The sequence below is a fragment of the Ruditapes philippinarum genome, unplaced genomic scaffold (assembly GCF_026571515.1).
Source record: "Ruditapes philippinarum isolate M1 unplaced genomic scaffold, ASM2657151v2 ctg6467_1_1_1_1, whole genome shotgun sequence".
NCBI classification, from domain to species: Eukaryota; Metazoa; Mollusca; class Bivalvia; order Venerida; family Veneridae; genus Ruditapes; species Ruditapes philippinarum.
Window position 1 is genome coordinate 18,385 of NW_026860875.1, and position 20,181 is coordinate 38,565.

Below are 20,181 nucleotides of genomic sequence, written 5' to 3' on the forward strand. Positions count from 1 at the left end.
TCCTTAATACGAATCAATCCGGTGCCCTAAAAAAATTATGAGGTTGTCATAAAAGTACGTCCTACAAATTCATTACTGGACAAAACATTTTACCTGAAATCTCTGAAAAATCAAAGATAAGAATGACTTTTTGGCAATTTTATGCTAATGTGTACTACTACTTCACTGACATGTGAAAATTGTTTTTCGATTCCAACTGATAAAAGACCGTTAACAACCTTATAAAGTTGTATATGAATTCTTTAAACATTGCAATGTTCCGTGCAAGTAGAATATTCAAAGACTAACAGTGGTAAATATGTTTATTTTATATATTTTCTTACCTTGTCAAGCTCAAAATCCAATTTATCTGAATCAATCCGGTAGAAAAAATCCAAATCAGTTCAGGAACTGGGAAATATTCCATATCAGCCCGGAACGATTACACACCGTGTTATTGACATTCAAATATGTTAAATTTAACGAAAAATAAACAAATACCTTTCATGGCGCGGCCATTAGCGTTGACTCGATGTTGCAAAAAATAAATGTCACATGATCACCTACCATGAAATGCCAGTAAACATTTACTTTTAAACTTTGAAATTATTCTTATCTTTTCTTTACTCATAATCGATATTCAAAGATATTTAAATTTCAACATTTTGAATATTAAACCAATTATGAGACTTTGTAAAAACATAAATCTGGTTTCCTTACATGAATTCCAAGACGACCAAAGTTCTTTACTTTAAGAGTTGTTTCAGTCAATCTAGTTTTATTGCGAAAGTCGGATAAATTTATAAACTGAACAGCATTAGATTCAAAAAGAGAGTCTGTCCATGAAACTCCAGATGAAATACCCCATTCGACCGTATAGAAATAGTTTGTGTTTTTCGGTGGTTGAAAGTCACAATAGAATTGAAGCTCGTTAGACCCCAAAACTAATACGACATTCGCTTCAATATGAGGCAATACTTGTGAAATGTCTGGTGCCGTGTCATCTAATAAAATTGAGAATATAAAGAAATTTGATTAAAAAAGCACAATTATCTTAAGAGGGCTGTTTGAAATATATGTGTAACTTTATTATAGAATCTAAAAAAAAAATTTCTAAAATTTCAGCATGCAAGCAACACACACAAAATCATATATCAAAAGTCAACAAACTTTTTATATAAATTATTCCTGCGCAATGAAACTGATGTGAGCGAAAATCTTAACTTTAGTTATATTTACATATTTCTGTGTTACCGAGAAGTTCATAACTGGAAGAAAATTTAGAAAAGTTCATTTAAAATCAAACGGGGCTCGAATAGTTTATATATGTCACTACTTTCCTCTTAATAGGTATTCATAGTTAGAACATGTAAAACATATATAATAAGCACAGTGCTAAAAATAGGCTGTCGCAGGATTCATAGCATGCAAAATAATAAGCAAATTAAGTAAATATCAAACACACTTTTGACGCCTTTTCATTTATTACCAGGCATAATTGTAACAAAATATCAAGGGAGGTAACCGTAATGCATACTTGGAATACTGACATTGAAAGCATTTCTTTGTTAAACCCGGTGTTTGTTTCGAATATGTACACAATTACTATGTTTAATTGAGTGACTGTTCATATTTACATGATAAAATTCCACGATTCTTTGAAACAACTCTCTTATAATGACATATTAAAAATCATTCGAAAAAAATAGCTATTAAATTTAATGAAATACTTCTAAAATGAAAGTGAATCTTGAAATATCACCTGTTGTGGTTCCATTTGTGTTGTTCAATTTCTCTGAAAAATATTGAAATTGAGATTTTCAGATACAGATAAGATCAAATTGCAAAAAGATGGCAAATATCTAAGCTCCAAAGAAGACAAGAAATCTATTTCCATATAACCCACCCATACCGGGTATCATTGTGTATTGCATCAAGTTAATATAATGTGTGCATATTCAGCCTAATATTTTCTCCAGAAAAATATATCATCTCATTAACAAATTATGTTTTTAAAAATTTAATCATACATTTTCAGGGTCATTTATGGATTTTCAGCACACTTCCATTAGCGCCGGCGACTGAGAACATATTTTTTGTTTGGTTGTAATTAAGAAGCCAGCTGAGAAGAAATGAAGGTTGTAACTATTTTTTTCGAACAACACGGGATTTAGCATATGCAAATACCAATGCATCTTACGATCTAAAGATTTCATGAATTCAGTTTTAACGATTCGTGGCACATCCAAGGGGATTTGTGACGAATCATGGAAAATGCTATCCATGTCTACAGGGGCGGATACAGAACAGGGTTTTCTGGGGGGGGGAGCCGACATAGGGGTGGAAGATTTTGACATAAACAAAAGAAATAAAAATGCAACAGGAGAAAATTGTGCATGTTTAAAAATTGGGCCAGCATCTTGTTCATGTGACAAAAATTGCAATTGGTGTGTTTTATAGCTCATCTTATGAGTGGCAATGTACTTTTTCTAATATATGTGTATACTACTGTTTTTGTAAATATTTAGAGGAATATTAATACTGGAATTAAGAAAAATGTATGTGATTTGGGGGAAGCGGGGCTGGGAGGGGTGTCCCCTCCCATAGACTAAGAAATTTTTTGAAATATGAGGTTGAAAAAAGTGTTATTTCCTTGACTTTCTAGTGCTGTTTAATATGGTACCTTTAGGATGATTTAATTTCACGTTGTATTTTGTATAGGTAAGTGTTTGCAGGGTCTTTCAAATAGCATTCCCCTGGTGTTTAGTAGTAAGCATTTACAAAATAACAGCACACTTACCAATGTATGCGCGACCGTTGATAAAATTAATTTCAAACACTAGATCAATTTATTCATCTGAATAATAGACAATGTTCGTAAATAAATTGTTCTTAAAATACTGCTTTTCTATTGTACATTTTTTTTTCAAACACTTATATTCGATAAGAATTTTTTTCCTGCAATGAATCCATTAGAGATTATGACTCAAGAGGTCAGTACAATTTAAATTTTATTTAAACATGTAACTGCCATTAAAAGTTATTAAAAGCAAATGACCAATCATTTCATCTTGATAAAAATCTTAGTAAAACTAGTAATACAATCAATTATGCAGTTTAAACAGTTTAAACATTGAAGTGATTCAAGCATGTTGATAGATAAAGATCTCTGCCAAGCCCCAGGCAGGAGATTAACAACTGGATGACAGCAATAAATGTTTTGATAAGGGAGTACACTACAGCCAATAAAGTTTGAAACTGACAAAACTATATTCTAGCCAAGCTGGTAAACATATCTTTGGGCCTAACTGGTTGTGGGGGGGGGGTGCAGTCCTGAAGCCCGGGCCTGAATCCGCTACTGGTCTAAGTGTTTGTCATGTCATGATTCTTTTGTGAAATAATGCTCACTATTTTATCAAATATACTTTTCACAAGATACTGTATTTGAATTAACATACTCAATCAAGCTAAGCCTGCAAGGCATTCATCTTTGCCGCTTTGGACGTTTTTAAGGAATAATATTATCTATCATATGTTGCGGATGCGTCCCGAGGGAACCTCGTCCCAATGTGCTGGTTCCCGTGGGACCGGTATTCCGATCAAAAGTCAGATAATTTTTCTTGCATATTCTGCCATATTATTTCTTATCTACAATGGTTTACCTCAATAAGATATTTGTTCATGGAAAATAAAATTTTATGTCATTTCATCTCTAACTATTTTCTGACAATAGCGTTTGAGTTTACAACTTTAAAGATCCTGTATGTTGTGATCAAAGTGGTAAACCTGTATGTGTGTTCAAAGTTTAATAAGGTTAACCACACTAAGTGAAATTATATATATGTACATAATTATGCAAATACAACAATTTTCAACTATCGAAGGATATGTAAAGTATGTACTGCAAATATTTGTGCATATTATAAGTTATCATTAAAATATATGCATTCATTTCTTGTAAAGTTTGACTTAAACTTTATAGATTTTTGTTATTACCTCCCTTTATTTACATGAAATGTTAAATTCGGTAATATCTTTATAAATAATGCTTTTTGGAACCTACAATATTGATAAATTTTATTTGAGCATCATGTTTATGATTTAATACCATAAAAAATTGTGTGACAGGATCTTTAATAACAACGGTGATATGTCGTTATCCTGAGCACATAGTTCTATTCTAAAATGACGTCATTTTAACGCAGTTCATTTATAAAATGCCCGGAAATGACTTGTTGTATGGTACGCAACTCATCTGGCACTCAAATTCCAGATGGAATTTCCGGCATGAGTAAAACTCACGGAAACGCCAGCCTGCTATGCAAGAATGAGTTATCTTTATTTAATTGAAAAGGGAGATTTTTTTCTTCATCAGGATATGCTTTTTTCGTACATACCTATACATATATAAGCATTTGCAATGTAGACATACTAAGTTTTTTTCCAAACGATTGAAAGGTAGATTCTTATACACTTTCTTGTCTTAATAATAGAAAATCCATATGGTTGTCTTTACACATGTTGTGAACATTAAATAAAATAATTTTTTGTAACAAATTTCATATGTAAAAAAATGGAAGTAGATATTTATTTGCACGTATATACACATCTTATCTTTTGGTGTTTATGACACGTAATTGGTAACAGCATTAAAAAAAAGTAATTTAAAATTAAAAAGACATTTGATAGAAATATTTTAAACTACATTGAGCGCATTGAGGTGTTGTTTACCTGACGTCATTTAGTTTTTTGTCGTTATATCTGAAGTCATGTGACGTGTTAGCATTCCTTTTTTATGCTGTACATTTTAAAATAGTGTATAAATAAATATCTTTTAATATAAAATAACAAAATTTAGGATATTCTAAGGGGTAAAATCATTTTGCATTTTTGGCCGCCTTGCTATCCATAAATGGCGACAAAAGGAGTGCAAAATGATGTAATCAACGTTTATAGTAACTTTTAATATGGCTGCTGTCGTTGAAATTTCTTGTTCTCAAATCATTCTTGAAAGATTGAAAATACTTAGTGAAAGCTTATTTACATTGACGGAATATCATTTATAGAATACACAAGTGTAATTATATGATTTCCTTAGTCACTGATCGAAAGCTTATTATCACAATTCTAAAATCGAACTGTATACACTATAATGATAAGTTTAGGCAGGCGTCATGTTTTAAATTTTTCAAATTAAACCATTCATATACTTATTCTTTTGACGTAAAATCCACTTGATTTTCTATGTTTATATGCATGACGTTTTTCTATAAATAATCACTTATTTGTCCATGGGGCCGGGCGATTTGTTTGTTCTGGATTTGTTTTATATTTGTTTATACTATATGCATGTATCGCAAGTATCTATAATAATAAAAAAACATCTTCGTTTTCTCTTCTTTCTTCTGTTTGTTAAAAGAGGAAATGTCGGACTTGAATTTCAGACAAGGAATAAGCAATTAAATTCTGACATCAGTAAGTAACTCACCTATACAATACGCCTGAGAACACCCCGGAAGCGGCAAAAGTTTGAAGACATATTTTTCGTCGGAACATTTCATCACTTTTCCTGTTTCTTCCAGGCCACATTCTCCGTTGCCAATATTAAGACAATAATTCATATTGCTCTCTTTTCCAATTTTTTCCGGAAGAGCATCTAAAAATCATTTAGGATATAGTTTACTAGGAACCTTACATATTTAAAACACGGCCAGCATTCCATGTGCGAATCAATGATTTTACAAAATTGATTAAACACAATTAATTTACTTATATAATATTTCATACGTAATTATCTTACCCTTGCGGTACCAGTTTATATCACTGCCACATTTTCCATCCGTTGATGCTATAACATTGTCATACATCTTGTACCATCCTTTGTAGAAATAATGATCACATATAGGTTTTTCTCCATCTGCAAGTTCATAACCAACAACACGTTGTCTTAAAAAAGGGAGTTCACGAGTTTCGCTGCTAGTACATGGGTCAACAATATGCTGATGTGTGTTTCCTGGAAATGAAAATATTGAATACCGATTCTTAATATATTGTTACGCGACCTTCTAAAGCGCACATACTGTCTATTAAATAGTGTGGCTAGTGGTGTGTACATCCATGATCGCGGATGAGAAAATCATTGTCATGTATTCTCCGTATTTTATTTCAGTTACATTTATGCAAGAGAATGTTATTGAAGGCAAATTAGAAATCTTTTATTATAAATGTGATTGATTTGTTTATTTTCTTACTTACTTAGAAAACAAATTTTAAACACAGTACACAGCTAGCACAGTAATCTTTTTACCGGGAGTCTGACACAGAAAGCTGCTTTATTTTCTTATTAAAGACCCTCTTATTTATTTGACATTTTAAAGTTAAATTACATGCTATTATAATCAAATCGACCGGAGAAACAAATACCGATGCTTAAGAGAAGTTCGAAGGTTATATGCATGTAACACCTAGCAATGACGGTTTCAAGCTTTCTATTCATAAACATACAGCACTTTTCCTTGGTAGGTTTCCGCAGATCGGTTAAAAGGAATATGCTTCACTCTGTCATCTCAAACAGCGGATATCTGACGAGATATGATCTTTCCAGGCTCCTCATCATTTTACTGATAGAAACCCGTTTGGAGTATTGACTTTTTATATTGACTAATCAGGCTTACTTAGCCACTAGTCATTCTTGCAAATCAGTGTTATAATTGAATAACAATTCTTTACAGACTACATTATAAATTAAAACATTATGACATGGTATATTACAGGTTTAATATCTCGCAGATATGCTTAAGCAAAGACAAATTGACTTTTGTGGATTATCTGAACATTGGCTGTTACCTGATAATGTCCACGTTCTAGATAGTATTGAGAAAGACTATAATTTCCATGCTTTGTGTGAAAAATAATTATTTATCCAGACCTCGATCAGCTAATAATGGCGTTGCCCTTTTGTGACATAAGCGTAATATTGTAACGCCATTAAACACTGACGATGTATTCAATTACAAGTTGGGTTGAACCAGTATATGTATATATTTCAAATATACCTACAATGTACTTATCGTTCACTGAACTCTTTTGTAAATTACATTAATAAACTTTAAGATTTGTATTACATGTATTCATGATATGGTATGTCTATGTTTATTGGTGACTAGAGAATAGAAAAGCTTAACATCTCGTCATAAAATTATGCTTTTAACATATTTAACTTGATAGCTGTGAATATGTTACCAACATGTTTGTTATGGCGGTACATGTTCATATGTTTCTTATGATGATCGTTTTTCAACTCTATTTGTTTACCCATTGATCTGACCGTCTTTCTGAAAGAAAGAGGGCCGGCCTCAATAGAAGATTGCAGAGCAGTACATAGAAGCGCATAAAGGGGCGCCTTCCGATTTTTGCCAGAGGTACAATTATTCTAAATCAAGGGCAGCTAGGCAAAATATTTATACCTCATACAGACATCAGGCAAACCTACAGAGAATAGACATTCGCCAATCAATTATGAAAAACAAGATCAACAAGGAAAGGCGGCGTTCAATGAACGCAACCCCCATATGACCCAGCAACAAGAACCAATGGCAAGGAGCCCAGGTGGACCCCAAACATAAAAAGGACAGGGCAACGACACGTTAATCAATAAATGATAAATAATTTGTAACTGATTAGGAATTCAAAGAAAATAATAATAGGCCCACAAAGGGGAAGGGGACAGGAGACCGGGGAAGGGGGGGGGGGCGTTAATCAAAGAAATAAAAACTAGAGGCAATGGGGAAGATACTTACCGTAGACGAGAAAACAACAAGGGACACAAGCAAAAGTGTCACCAAAACAGTATGAAACAACATAGACATACATCTGAGGAACACAGTGGGGCGCCGCCTTGGAACGGTCAGCAGCATTATAATGACTGCTGGGAGTTTAAACCGGTTAATGGTGCACCAACCTCGCTCTTAGCCCCACCATGTTCCTATAAACGAGACAGTGTAAATAAAATGAATCCCCGCCAAGTGAAATTCTAGCAGTTGTCATGGTTACAAAAGGTTAAATAAGTAAAACACTAAAATGATCATGTAGAAACATATAAAAGTAAACCCAATGACCATAACAAAAGTACTCAATGTCCTAAAGGAAGACAGAGCAACAAGAAAATCACCTACAAGGGCCCGACGAAGCAAGGCAGAAGACGAACATTAAGACAATTCAGTCCCAAAGGGCTTTACGAACTATCCATCATAGAGTCTCCCACTTGGTCCGTCAGATGCAATCAAAAGAGGAAAGCGTAGTGTCCAACTGTAAAAGGGTTGAACACTAAACATGCAGTATGTCTTAAAATAGTAGGGTCATAACCTCTTTTAATAAAACGTTTAATGATTTTAGTAAAAACAGCAGAAAAATTACCATGACCCAAAATCTTACGAAGTTTGTAAACCACATCGCCATAAAAACCAGGCTGGCTAATCCCTTGTCGCAGAAGAGTTTTTAAATCACTATTAAATTTAGAAATTAAATCAAAGTTACGATTGTAAAATTTAGTAAAATATTTCCGTAATTTATGATAGCGGTAGCCCTGTTTTAGAAGCTTGCTGGTAATAAAAATATTCCGCTCGTTGAAATCCTTTACGTTGTTACAAGCTCTAGCGAATCTAATTAACTGAGAAACATAAACCCCGTAGGATGTTGCATGGGGTACGTCTCCAAGACATGTTTTATTTGTAATAAGGCAGGCAATTTTGCAATAGAAGCCAGGCACCGAAGGTGTGCTTTATTTGCAATAAGATGGGGCATATTGCAAAAAAGTAGGCAAACAATGTCAGAAGATGTAAGAAGTGACCACAAGGTAGCGGGCGTAGCAGACCTTAATGCTTTATAGAAGAAGACTGAAGATGGAAAATTGTGAGTAGAGAAACTGTGCCAATCCTCGCGGGAGCTTGTACCATTAATTTAGTGAAAGAAGAAAGAAACCTAAAATTAAAGAAGAGTTTTGTCAGTTAAAATGTTTAGAGAAACTGGATGGGAGTTAGCGGCTCCGAAGAAGAAGTATGTAAAAGAAGAACAAATATAGACAAAAAGGAATCCCTTAAGAAAGCCCAAAACAACTCACAACTCAAGGGTAAAGAAATTGTCATGATTACACTTGATGAAAATGCTAAAGTCGTACCTTGGCGAAAATATGGGTAGATATGCCGTACTATGTTTGGGAGTTAGAGGCAATGGTGCTGAAGTCATTGATATGCGACTTAGTGATCGATAACGTTGCCGGAGTACTTGATAGGCCTGATCCTGAATGGAAGGAGACAGAAGAATCATCACCTGTTGCAGCAGTCATGACGAGAGAACAGCGTGAGAGAGCAAACCGTTCAACAATTACTTTGACCGTTCCAAAACCTTCCTGCGAAACTGAAGTTGACATAGAGAAATTGAAATAATACCAGAAAGATGATTGCTCATTGAAAAAGGCTTGGGACTTAGCAGAGAAGACAGAAACTGTGAAAACCAAAGGAGGGGCCAAATTGAAATACGTAGTAGAAAATGGTGTGCTTTTTAGAGCCTACTTTCAGCAAAATTGTGATGACTTCAAGAAGAGTATCGTTCCTTCGGATTTTAGGAAGAGAGTGATGGAACTTGCCCCTGAATCCATTGTTGGTGGAAATATGTCATCCTAGAAGACAGAATTCTGACAAGTTCTCATTCGCCAGGAATAACGGGATATGTTGGACGTTTTTGCAGATTGTGTAATGTGTGCCAGAAGACCACCCCAAAAGGGGGAGTGAAGAATGATCCCCTAAGAAACATGTCGGTGATTGAGGAACCTTTTCATCGTGTAGCAATTGACTTGATAGGACCGATTATACCGATGTCGGAGAGGGGCTATAGATATATCTTGACAGTTGTAGATTACGCCACATGTTACCCTGAAGCCCTGCCATTATCAAGAATAGATACTGGGAGAATTGCAGAAGCACTGCTTGAAATATATTCGAGAGTAGGCTTTCTATCAAAAGTTGTAAGTGACAGAGGTTTTCAATTTACAGCTAATTGAAAGAGATATGTCGGCTCATATCTATGATGCAACTCTTCACAACAACATACAACCAAAAGTCAAACGGCTTCTGCGGGCAGATGAATGGAGTGCTAAAAAACATGCTACAGAAGATGTCCTAGGAAAGACCGAATGACTTGGATAGATACATACCGGCCGTATTATTCGCATATTGAGAAGTACCACAGGCGAGTACAGGATTTTCTCCCTTTTGTGTTGCTGTATTTTCATATTTTTTTGTCCAGGCCATTTCTCCTAAAGTATGAAAGCTATGGTCTTTAAACTTCATAGGCTGATAGATCTCATTAAGAAAAAGTGAAATGTACAAGAACCAGTACTCTGCACTTCTTATTTTTGAGTTATTACCCGTTATTAATTCATATACTTTAATTTTGTCCAGGCCATTTCTCATAAATTATAAAAGCTATAGACTTGAAACTTCATAGGATGATAGATCTTATTGATAAAAAGGGCAGTGCATAGAAACTGCTGCTCTGCACTTCTTATTTTTTGAGTTATTGCCCTTTGTTAATTTTCATATTTCATTTTTGTCCTGGCCATTTCTCCTAAACTATATAATAATTGTTCACAAGGCGACACATCCGACTCGCGGAGTTCTAGTTTAAAGGATTTAAAGGATCTTGTCAAAGTGATTAATAAATTTGATAACAGGATCAAATTGGTGACAAGTTGAAGACGTTCTACATCAAAAGAAGCCGAAAATGAGCGTTAAGAAAAGGTTACGGCAAGTGTTGCGATGATAGAAGATGTTGAAAACTATTCAGATGGAGAGGAAGATTATAAAAGTCTCCTTGACATCGTAACTTCACAAATGAGAGACATAAGTGTAAATAGAGGAATATCAGAGAAGAATCTTTGCAATCTAATTAATGATGTTTACAATATACAGACAGCCGAGGTGGAGACTATCCATATGCAACAAAGTCAAGATAGAAGGAAACGTGAATTCCATAGTCTCGCGAGTATGATTTTCTAAAAGAGGCATCAATGAAACAAGCATATGGATCTGAAGTGTTCATATGAAAGGATACAATCATCAAGCAGATGAACTTTACAAATTCACAATTATCGAGTGATCTGAAACTGAAATGTAAGGATACACTGAAGTTGCAATATAGGAGGGAAGGAAGAACATAACGCTGAAGTTATAAAATATAGTGATACAATGCATCAAACAAAATGAATTCAAAGGAGTGCATCAAGTCGAAGGAGCACAGCAAGTCTAGTAATGCAGCAAGCCTAAGGAGTACAGCAAGTCCAAAGAGTGGAACAATTCTTAAATATAACAATATCAATGAAAATTTCATAAGTGAAACCGAAAATTGACACTTAGAATTACCCCTGGAAGTTGGTAACATGGAGGGGCAGTTACAAATTTTCCGCAGAGTAAAATTGTTATTGCTCCAAACATAGCAATTATGCAGCATCCTATAGCATAGGATCAGATTATCAGGTAATCGATTCTTGGTCTTAAATTAATAAACAGCGTAGCGCCACCTTGCGGGAAGCAGAGGCAATACACAACTTCATCAAAATATATGGTAGTGTTTTATGAAATTCACATCTAAAGGTGTATTTGGATATATCAATTTGGCTGAACTGTTGTCGTTAACCTCATGTGCAGTTTTATTACATTAGATTTGAACTCTTTTTGCGAAGAAAATAACATCGTTGTATGTCCTGAATTGAATCCTAGAGAGGAAGACGAAATAATCGATTATCTAAGTAGATGCTTTGATTCAGACGATTGGAAAATAATAACACAATATTTAAAGAAAACATATAGAAGGGGTGTGGGGTACGCATTCGATAGACATATTGCATCGCATTTCAGTAACCAATGTTTAAGGTTTAAATCTAGATGGTGGGTTCCTCGAACAGAGGCAGTAGGTGCTTTTACTCAGTATTTGGGTCATGATATAAATTGGTATATAAAATATAAAGTTCCTCCACTATGGCTTGTGCCAGATTGTATAAGAAAGATGTACTCCGAAAAAGCGAAATGTGCGCTTATTATCCCGAAAAGTGTACCATTTTGGCCGATGTTTAACAAAGCTGATAGAAAAATTAAAACTTTTATATTATTAAGATTTGCAACAAACGGTGTCGGAAATAATGTTTATTTAGGTAAAGGTTTCTTATCGTTTAACATGCTAGCTTTAAAATGCTTACCTTAAAACAATTTATATAGTTATGGTTTTGACAGGTTTTGGTTTAAGAGAAACTTTAAATAGGAAAATGGATGCGGCAGGAATACTTTCACTATCTCATGTAGGCATCACGTACAAAATGGCCAGTTATTTGATGCAATCAAGGACAGATAACATCGTAAAGAAATATCGTTTTTCTTTTCAGTATTTTGAAAAGTACTGTGTTACTCATGGTCTGACACAACCAATATCTGTTGCTTTATACTTAACATTTCTTATAGATCAAGAAAAATCTAATAATATAATTTTATCTGTTTTTGAAGGATTAAATGTGTTCATTCTTTGAAAAACTATTCTGATCCGACAGAAAATAACATTGTTAAACAAAAACTAAGAGCTCCAAAGCGTATATGTTCCAAACAAGTGAATAGGAAAGACATTCTTAAAGAAATTATTCAGTCTACGTGTTCATTTTATGAAACTTCTGTTGACATAATTGATTTACTATACTTAGCAATGACTATTTTATAATACTCAGGGTTTATGCGCATAAACGAAGTTAGTAATTTACATAATAATAATATCCATTTTAAAGGAGATCACTTATTGGTTAATGTTAGACAAAGTACAACCGATGTTTAATAAAATGGATCTGAAATTTTTAAAGCCAAAGGTACTACACAAGTCTGTCCTAATTCTATTTTACAACGTTACGTAACGCACGCTAATATATCTTTAGATTCGGACAAATATTAATTTGGGTCTTGTTTTCGTTCAAAAATCATTTCAAGTTTAGTAAAAAGGACAAAAGGTTGAGCTACACACGCGCTCGGGACCGTCTTGTTAAAAAATTTCAGCTCGTCAGACCGAGTTAGATCTTGATAAATTAGTGGTGCTGCAAATGTGGCAAACGCGTCAGCTATGTCTGATGTTATAGGCACGGTCGATGGAAGACCGATATAGTCAAGGACGGCTATAAAAACGATTGTCAGATTATTTTTGAATAATAGTAGTTCTATATACATTCTATTTGAATATAAAACTTTTCTCCCACTTTACTTTGTATTTTCTATAAGCATTTCTCCCCAACGCTCAACATAGTTGTTATTTCTATGGCTTTGTAGAAAGACAGTAGTTGAGAACTATTGTTCTTACGAACATTGTATAACAAAACCGGTTTGTCACGGTTCGTGAGTTACAGGTTTTTGTTTGGGGGTATTTATTGTTGAAATCAGCCCCAGCGAGATTTTCAAATTCAAGAATGTTTGTATTAGTACCTTTGGTAATATTGCTATGTTCTTTTTAGCATGTTCGGAAATACTTTAACATGCATGCCATGGAAACGTTGCCCTCTACAAAGAATGTTAGGTTGTTTGTCGTCGGCTGTCATTCCTGACGGAGTTACGATCAATTTTGTGAAAATAACATTTTTGATAAATTTGTTCGGAACAAGCTTGTCAGTGTGACCTCATACTCTTATATAAAGTCAAGATGATAATGTTATCTATCTATCATTGTATATATTGAAAGATATAATAATACAGACTGGTTATTTCAATATCCGTTCATAAGATATATACTGAGTTTGGATGTGTATTCTTCCACTATTTTGAAAGTTTTGGTTTTCATAAATGTCAAATACATGTATCATTTTTACTCGTGCACATACAAAACATAAGCATTTTCGCTAAAATGTTTGATCACGTGACTACGTGAGTACGAGGTTGCCCTCGGGTTCATTTAAATATACGGGGACAGTTACGAAATCAATGTCATGTGCTTTTGTTTTACAATTTTTTTAATTATAAAAAGGCTATTTGCTTTCTTGTATTCTTCTATTTTAATTCCAGTATTGTAAAATTAACAATAGTTACAGTCGAGGGAGAGGTGGTGGTCAACGCTCGACGCTTATACTTTTACTAAATGCAAAACAAATAAACAGTTTAATAAATCTTTTAAAAAAGTTAAAGGAAAACATTTTTATTCCTTTTTTAGTCTAGCCAGACTTGTCTTTTTGTTCAATTATGAATCATTTCCATAAATTAAGGACAAAGTCAAGAAAACATAATTAAAATTCTATGCTTTGACGGTCAAGGTCATTTAAAAGACAATGCCATATCTAAATATTCCACATCTCTATTTTGCCACAAGTGTTGTGTTGTCTACATATGAATCGAATCCCTACATAAATAACAAAATTATGACAACTTAGCCCAAATTCAATACTTTGACCATGACAGTAATGGTTAAGGTCAAGGTCAGTTTAAACTTTAAGAATGTCTTCTCAAAAAGTATGAAAAAAATCCATTGATTAATTATAAAAATACAGCCAATTATAGCCATAATCAGTGAAAATAAAATAATTTGACCTTCGAGGTAAAGGTCATATATAAGTTAATAAATAACAAAGTTATAGCCACAGATAGCAAAAAAAAAAAAAAACAAGCAAAATTTAGACAATTGAAATTGAAGGTCAAGGTTATTTATGGATGAAGTCAAGATCTGTCTGGTTTACTTAGAGCTTAGAGGTCTACCCTAAAAGATTATTATGCTCAAATCTGGAGACAATCCATTCAATACTATCAAAGTTATAGTCACTTATAGCAATTGACAATCAAGATTTAGACATTTGACCTTGAATGTCAAGGTCATTTCTGGATAAAAGGAAAAAGGTCAAGGTTAGTCTAATCTATTAAAAGGACTTGCCCCAAGGGTTGTTATGGCCAAGTATTAAGACAATACAACAAGAACTTTAAAAGTTACAAGTTTGCGGACAGCAAAGCCAACTGCAACGCCGACATGAAAACAAAAAAGTCGAACTAAAAAGTAAATACAAATGAAATATCGAGTATTGAAATAATGTCATTTCAACAAAGATGTTCTTATTATAAAGCATGTTAGTACTCTAACCGGTTGCCGCGAATTACGTCTTGCGAAGTATCGCCCAACTCCTAAGCCGTTTAAAATGATGTTTCGCAGTATGATATGCAATTTTACTCACATTATCAATAATTTAATAATTTAAATAGTCTAAAACAATGTTGAAATGACAATTTTATTGGATAATGCGCCATAATTATTTAGGAAAAGAATATTTGCAAATTTAAACAAGGTTTCACCAACGTGTCTGATTCTGGTTAGGTTTCATATTGGGACCGATCCAAAACTTTAAAAATGGCGCATCAGACGAAAGAAAACATGTTTAAAAGGCGGCTTATAAAATTGAGGAAGCCAGAACTACAACTGAGCATAAATTGAGACAATTTTAAAGCGGTTAAGCAAAAGAGCTTCCTTTACCATCGTATTGTTCAGATACCTTTATTTGCTACCTGAACTTGTTATCAATTAATCTGCTTTCAGTTTCAGCATTTATTAAAGACACATTTTTACCGTAGAAATTCTGTTAAATAAATTCTGTTCATCATGTTATTTAAATGCAGATCTGACTTTATAGTGTTAAAATGAATTTGGGCTGTTTGTTACTTAGACGGGAGAAAGTCACACTTAATGTCCGCGCATGTTTTCATTTATTTACGTGACGTCTGTTATCTTCCGCTATTGTATTATATCGATTCCAAATTCTTTACTTCTCTCAATGCACCACGATACAAGCATAAGGTATATAAACTGAATATTTGTGACAAAGCAAAATAGCATTTACAGAGAACAATCACAATACATAAAAGATTAATCGTTTTTTTGCGTGTGTTTTTCTTTTTTCCTTTCGTTCGGTATGAAAGTAATTTATTGAATGTAATGTGAATCTGCAGCATAATTCAAGTATGTATGTACTCGTGTTTGTACTCAGTTTTAAACAGAATGTGTGTGAATTTGAATTTATCTAAACATGTGCAGACTCACGCGGGTTTTAGTTACTCACAGAAAGTGATTAATGGATTTATTTCTTTTGGAATTAAGCAGTGCATTTACTAGATTATTTTTAAAGTGATTTTTAGATGACTGGATGCACCGCAATTAAGTGTTGCAGTGTGTTTGTCATGACAAAAAAGTAAGTGTTAACATTTTATTGTTAATATAGGCTTGTTTAATCTTTTTTTTATTTGTGAGTCTTTGTTTTCAATAAATTTGAAGTTTTTCTTTGCTGTTCATATCGAATTATCTTCTAATTTAAATTGCTTGAAGTTAATTCACATCTTTAATAAATAAGAAAAAGAATATATACATCTGAAGATTAATTGTTGGGCAAAATTGACCTGAGACTCATTAATTTTCGGAAGCATTGTCGCTAGTTTCCGTAATTCATTGCGAATGACCGCTTGATTCTTAATGATAGAAAAGGTCTCATTACTTTATTTTATGCTAAAGTCTCGATGGTCTAGTGGATAACATGTTTAATAGCATAGCAATCCCGAAGTTGCAACTTCAAATCCTCAACAAACTTTTTTTGCAGATTTCTTTAATTTTTGTTATAATAATATGCAACATTAGAGGATGAATCGTTTTTTCATTCCTTGTGTCTTTTCATTAAAAATCTTAACTTTGATATATAAATGATGTATATGTAAACTTTCAAAGTTTCAGTTTGTACAGTCGTACAATGGGTTATTGGCATGAACAAAAACTTAGTTGTCAAATTCGCAAATAACAATGATAATGATAAAGTTTCATGAAGATTCAAACCAACAAACTACAGTTTGAAACTAAGTCTTAACTGCTTATCGCCGAGGGTAGTTAGCAGTGTTGTGTCGATACATAAAGCATGTAAACCGTTATGTCAAATTATAAAATCCGTACGATTTACTTTGAAATCCGACAATAACTATCCAAAAAACATTGAATATTCAAATGTCTCAAGTCAATATTACCAAGACAGTACTCTAAATCTGATTAATGGTGTACTACTTATCATATACTACATATGTTTAATAAGTAAACAAATGTATCTGCAAAATGCGTTTTCTTTTTAGTATTTACATCACCTAATTATTTTTAAGGTAAATTGTTCTTGAACTTATTTTATCATTATTGTTGTTTTTTCTTCATTATTTATTCTACTTGCTTTATTTTCTGATGTTTATTTTTTATTTATTGTATAGCCAAATAAAAAATGTTGAAGTGTTTTGTTGTTATTGATTGACATGCTCATGTCACTGTCAAGAAATCTTACCTAAACGAAATGTAAATAAACTTATGGCTTGACTTGTTTGACTTGGTTTTGATTAATAAACATAGATCTATTGAAATTTAAATAACTATCTAGTTTTCGAATGATGTAAAATGTTCCAAAAAGCAATAATTTTAGGGATACTCTTTTTGAGATGAAAAATTAACTTGACACTTTCTAATATATCTAAATTGCCAAATACCCAGACATCGGATGGTGCCGTAATATACGCTTATTAGGCCATTCAACAGTATTTTTATCTCGTGCATTTTTGTGAATAATTTGTGTACTATTTTGAACGTTTGATATGAAAGAAGTTTTGCATTTGCTTTTATATTTCATTTCTTCTATCACAGCATGTGCAATGAACGAAATAAATAGAGGATATTCAAGTTTTTTCTATAAGTACAGGATTTATTTTCATTGAATAGTATGAAAATAAAGATTTCATGAGTGGCGGTAGCCACGAGCGAAATATGATCATTTTCATACAACTAGATGAAAATAAATCCTGTATTTTTAGAAAAAAAGAAAGAATTTTCTGTTAATTATATACATTTTTTAGACATTTCAATTTGAAAGATTTCCCCTAAAATTTGTGTTTTGGTTGAATTTAGAAGAAAGTAGTCCGGCAAAACACCAGTGAAAATACGGAAAATATGTTTCACTGCAGTGAAAATATTTTTACAGTGAAAATACGCATACTATTTTATCAATGTTTCTCAATATTTCATTTATAAGTAATTAATTAATTGATTTTCGAGAATGCATTACTTTAATCAGTTGTATTTAAAGAGCATATTATAAAAGCAACACAATTAAATAACTTAAGATAACTAAATCATTTTGTGATAAAGTTGACTTACATAGTGTAAATGCAAAGATGATAGTGAAAACGTACATTAAGGGTACTGATATGGATAAGAAAAGTGTACTTGCTGAGCATTACCTTTCACACACCAAACGTGTAAATGACAAAACCTAGTTTGACATACGAGAATATTTAAGCAGTATTCTATATCAAATTCTGATTATTTTTAATCACAAAATTTACTAAAAGGTACTCTAGCTTTGTTTATGTACATTTATGTCAAACACTACTTTTAATCTTTGTTTTTCCGAGTTAGTAAATTGTAATCATTGAGTTATTCTAAATGCAAAAACTTTTGTGTTCCGATTTTAACATGTTGTATTGCAACTGTTATGGCTGTAAGAAAAAAATTCTAAGAAAATGAAAAAGTCTCAAATATCAAACTTCCCTATGTGCTCGGAGTCAACTTATCGACTCGTTGAATTGAAATCATGTCGTCATTAAAACATTGTTAATATATAGCCATTAAGGCATTAACAACATATTCGTTATCGAAATGTAAAATTAAAGATTTTCACACCGTTTGCTTTATGATAAAATGTCAGCAGGTATCTTCAGCAAACGGTGCTTTGTTTTGTTGGATGAACCGTCACACAAGATAAAATAAGTTAAGACTTAGTTACATCACTTACCTTGAATAGTTGTAAATGCAATCACAAATGAAATATATATAGAGAGTGGCCCTCTTTGTGTCTCACCCATGTTCACAGAGGTATTGCATTCCAGTAACTGAACGGTTAATCTTTTTTTACAAACATTATTTAGTTAAGCATGATCACCAGGTTCAATGATTTCATGGCTAAAATAAGATGATTTGGAAATATATCAAAATAGCCCGCCCGGATAGCAGCTGTAAATTTTGCAAACTTAAATCTTTTGCTTATTTAATTCAAACTTTGTCAGAACTATTAATCATTATGGAGTATTCGATATTTCCAACAAACAGTCTATGGTCCGCTTTTAGTAAGTGCCTCAAGAGTTTTTTTTAAAGTTTATCTACAATAGATTTATCTAATATCAAATCTAAGGATTACTATTGGTGTATTCGTTTGTTTTAGGTAAATCGAATGGTAAGATTTACTTGACGAATTTCAAAAAGGTTTAAATCGTAAATGAATCATCATATAAAGATTTCCTGAAAATATATTTTTTTTTATTATAAGAAGTTAGAAAATGTTTATGGAAATTGTAAATATTATGCATTTTTTTCCGAATATAAATAAAACAACAGGCAAGGACTTCCTCTTTTTTGTGTTTTATATATCAATTATGGAATACTATTTATTTGATAAACATTATACTCGCAAAAATCATATACCGGTAAATGTATATCTTGTGTGAAATGCGTGCTCTTTACATTAGCCAGCGGAGAGCCATCTGCATGGATCACATTTGTCGCATTTCTGACATGTGCGATCGCACTCGTCACAGCAATCAAACACATTCCTCGTACCTCTGGAAACTTATGTCATAGAATCACAGTTGTCAAATTTATTTTTCCATTGCGCACTATCACATTTGTTGTACCTTTCTTCTTCTTTTTTTTTCAGCTTCAGGTCCACAAATGTGGAACGCCATTTATTGATAAATCGAAATCATACAATCATACATAACCATGTAAATCATTGAACATTAAATAAAAGGAGACATAAGATTTTCACATTACATTTATAGTATAAATTTTTGAAGTTGATGAGAGATAATATAAAAAGAACGTTAGAAGAAAACAATGGTTCATATTTGCATTATATAATAATTATGAACAGATGGTTTTTGAGATAATTATTTCTTCTTTCAAAATTAAACAACTAAAACTGTAATAATTCTCATGTATTTTGAATAACATCAAGCTTACAGGTCAGTGGTCAAGCAATAAATCATTGTAAAGGCGAGAGGACGAATTACATTAGTTTACATAGCGATACTCAAATAATCGTTTATCTCAGACATCGAATATGCCCTCAAATCTGTTTTATGT

At 32.7% G+C, this 20,181-nt stretch overlaps 1 protein-coding gene across 1 annotated transcript in view; it reads right to left on the bottom strand.

The window, feature by feature from the left end:
* LOC132713671 (von Willebrand factor D and EGF domain-containing protein-like) overlaps window positions 1-19,048 on the bottom strand; it is a 31,516-nt gene extending 12,468 nt beyond the window's left edge. Inside the window, exons 1-5 of the mRNA XM_060696321.1 lie at window positions 18,836-19,048; window positions 5,780-5,992; window positions 5,468-5,635; window positions 1,742-1,774; window positions 700-983 (exon numbers count right to left, since the gene is read on the bottom strand). Of these exons, the coding sequence (XP_060552304.1) occupies window positions 700-983; window positions 1,742-1,774; window positions 5,468-5,635; window positions 5,780-5,992; window positions 18,836-18,905 (768 nt within the window). The 5' untranslated portion in view covers window positions 18,906-19,048. The remainder of the gene's footprint in view (window positions 1-699; window positions 984-1,741; window positions 1,775-5,467; window positions 5,636-5,779; window positions 5,993-18,835) is intronic.
* Window positions 19,049-20,181: the final 1,133 nt, after the last annotated feature.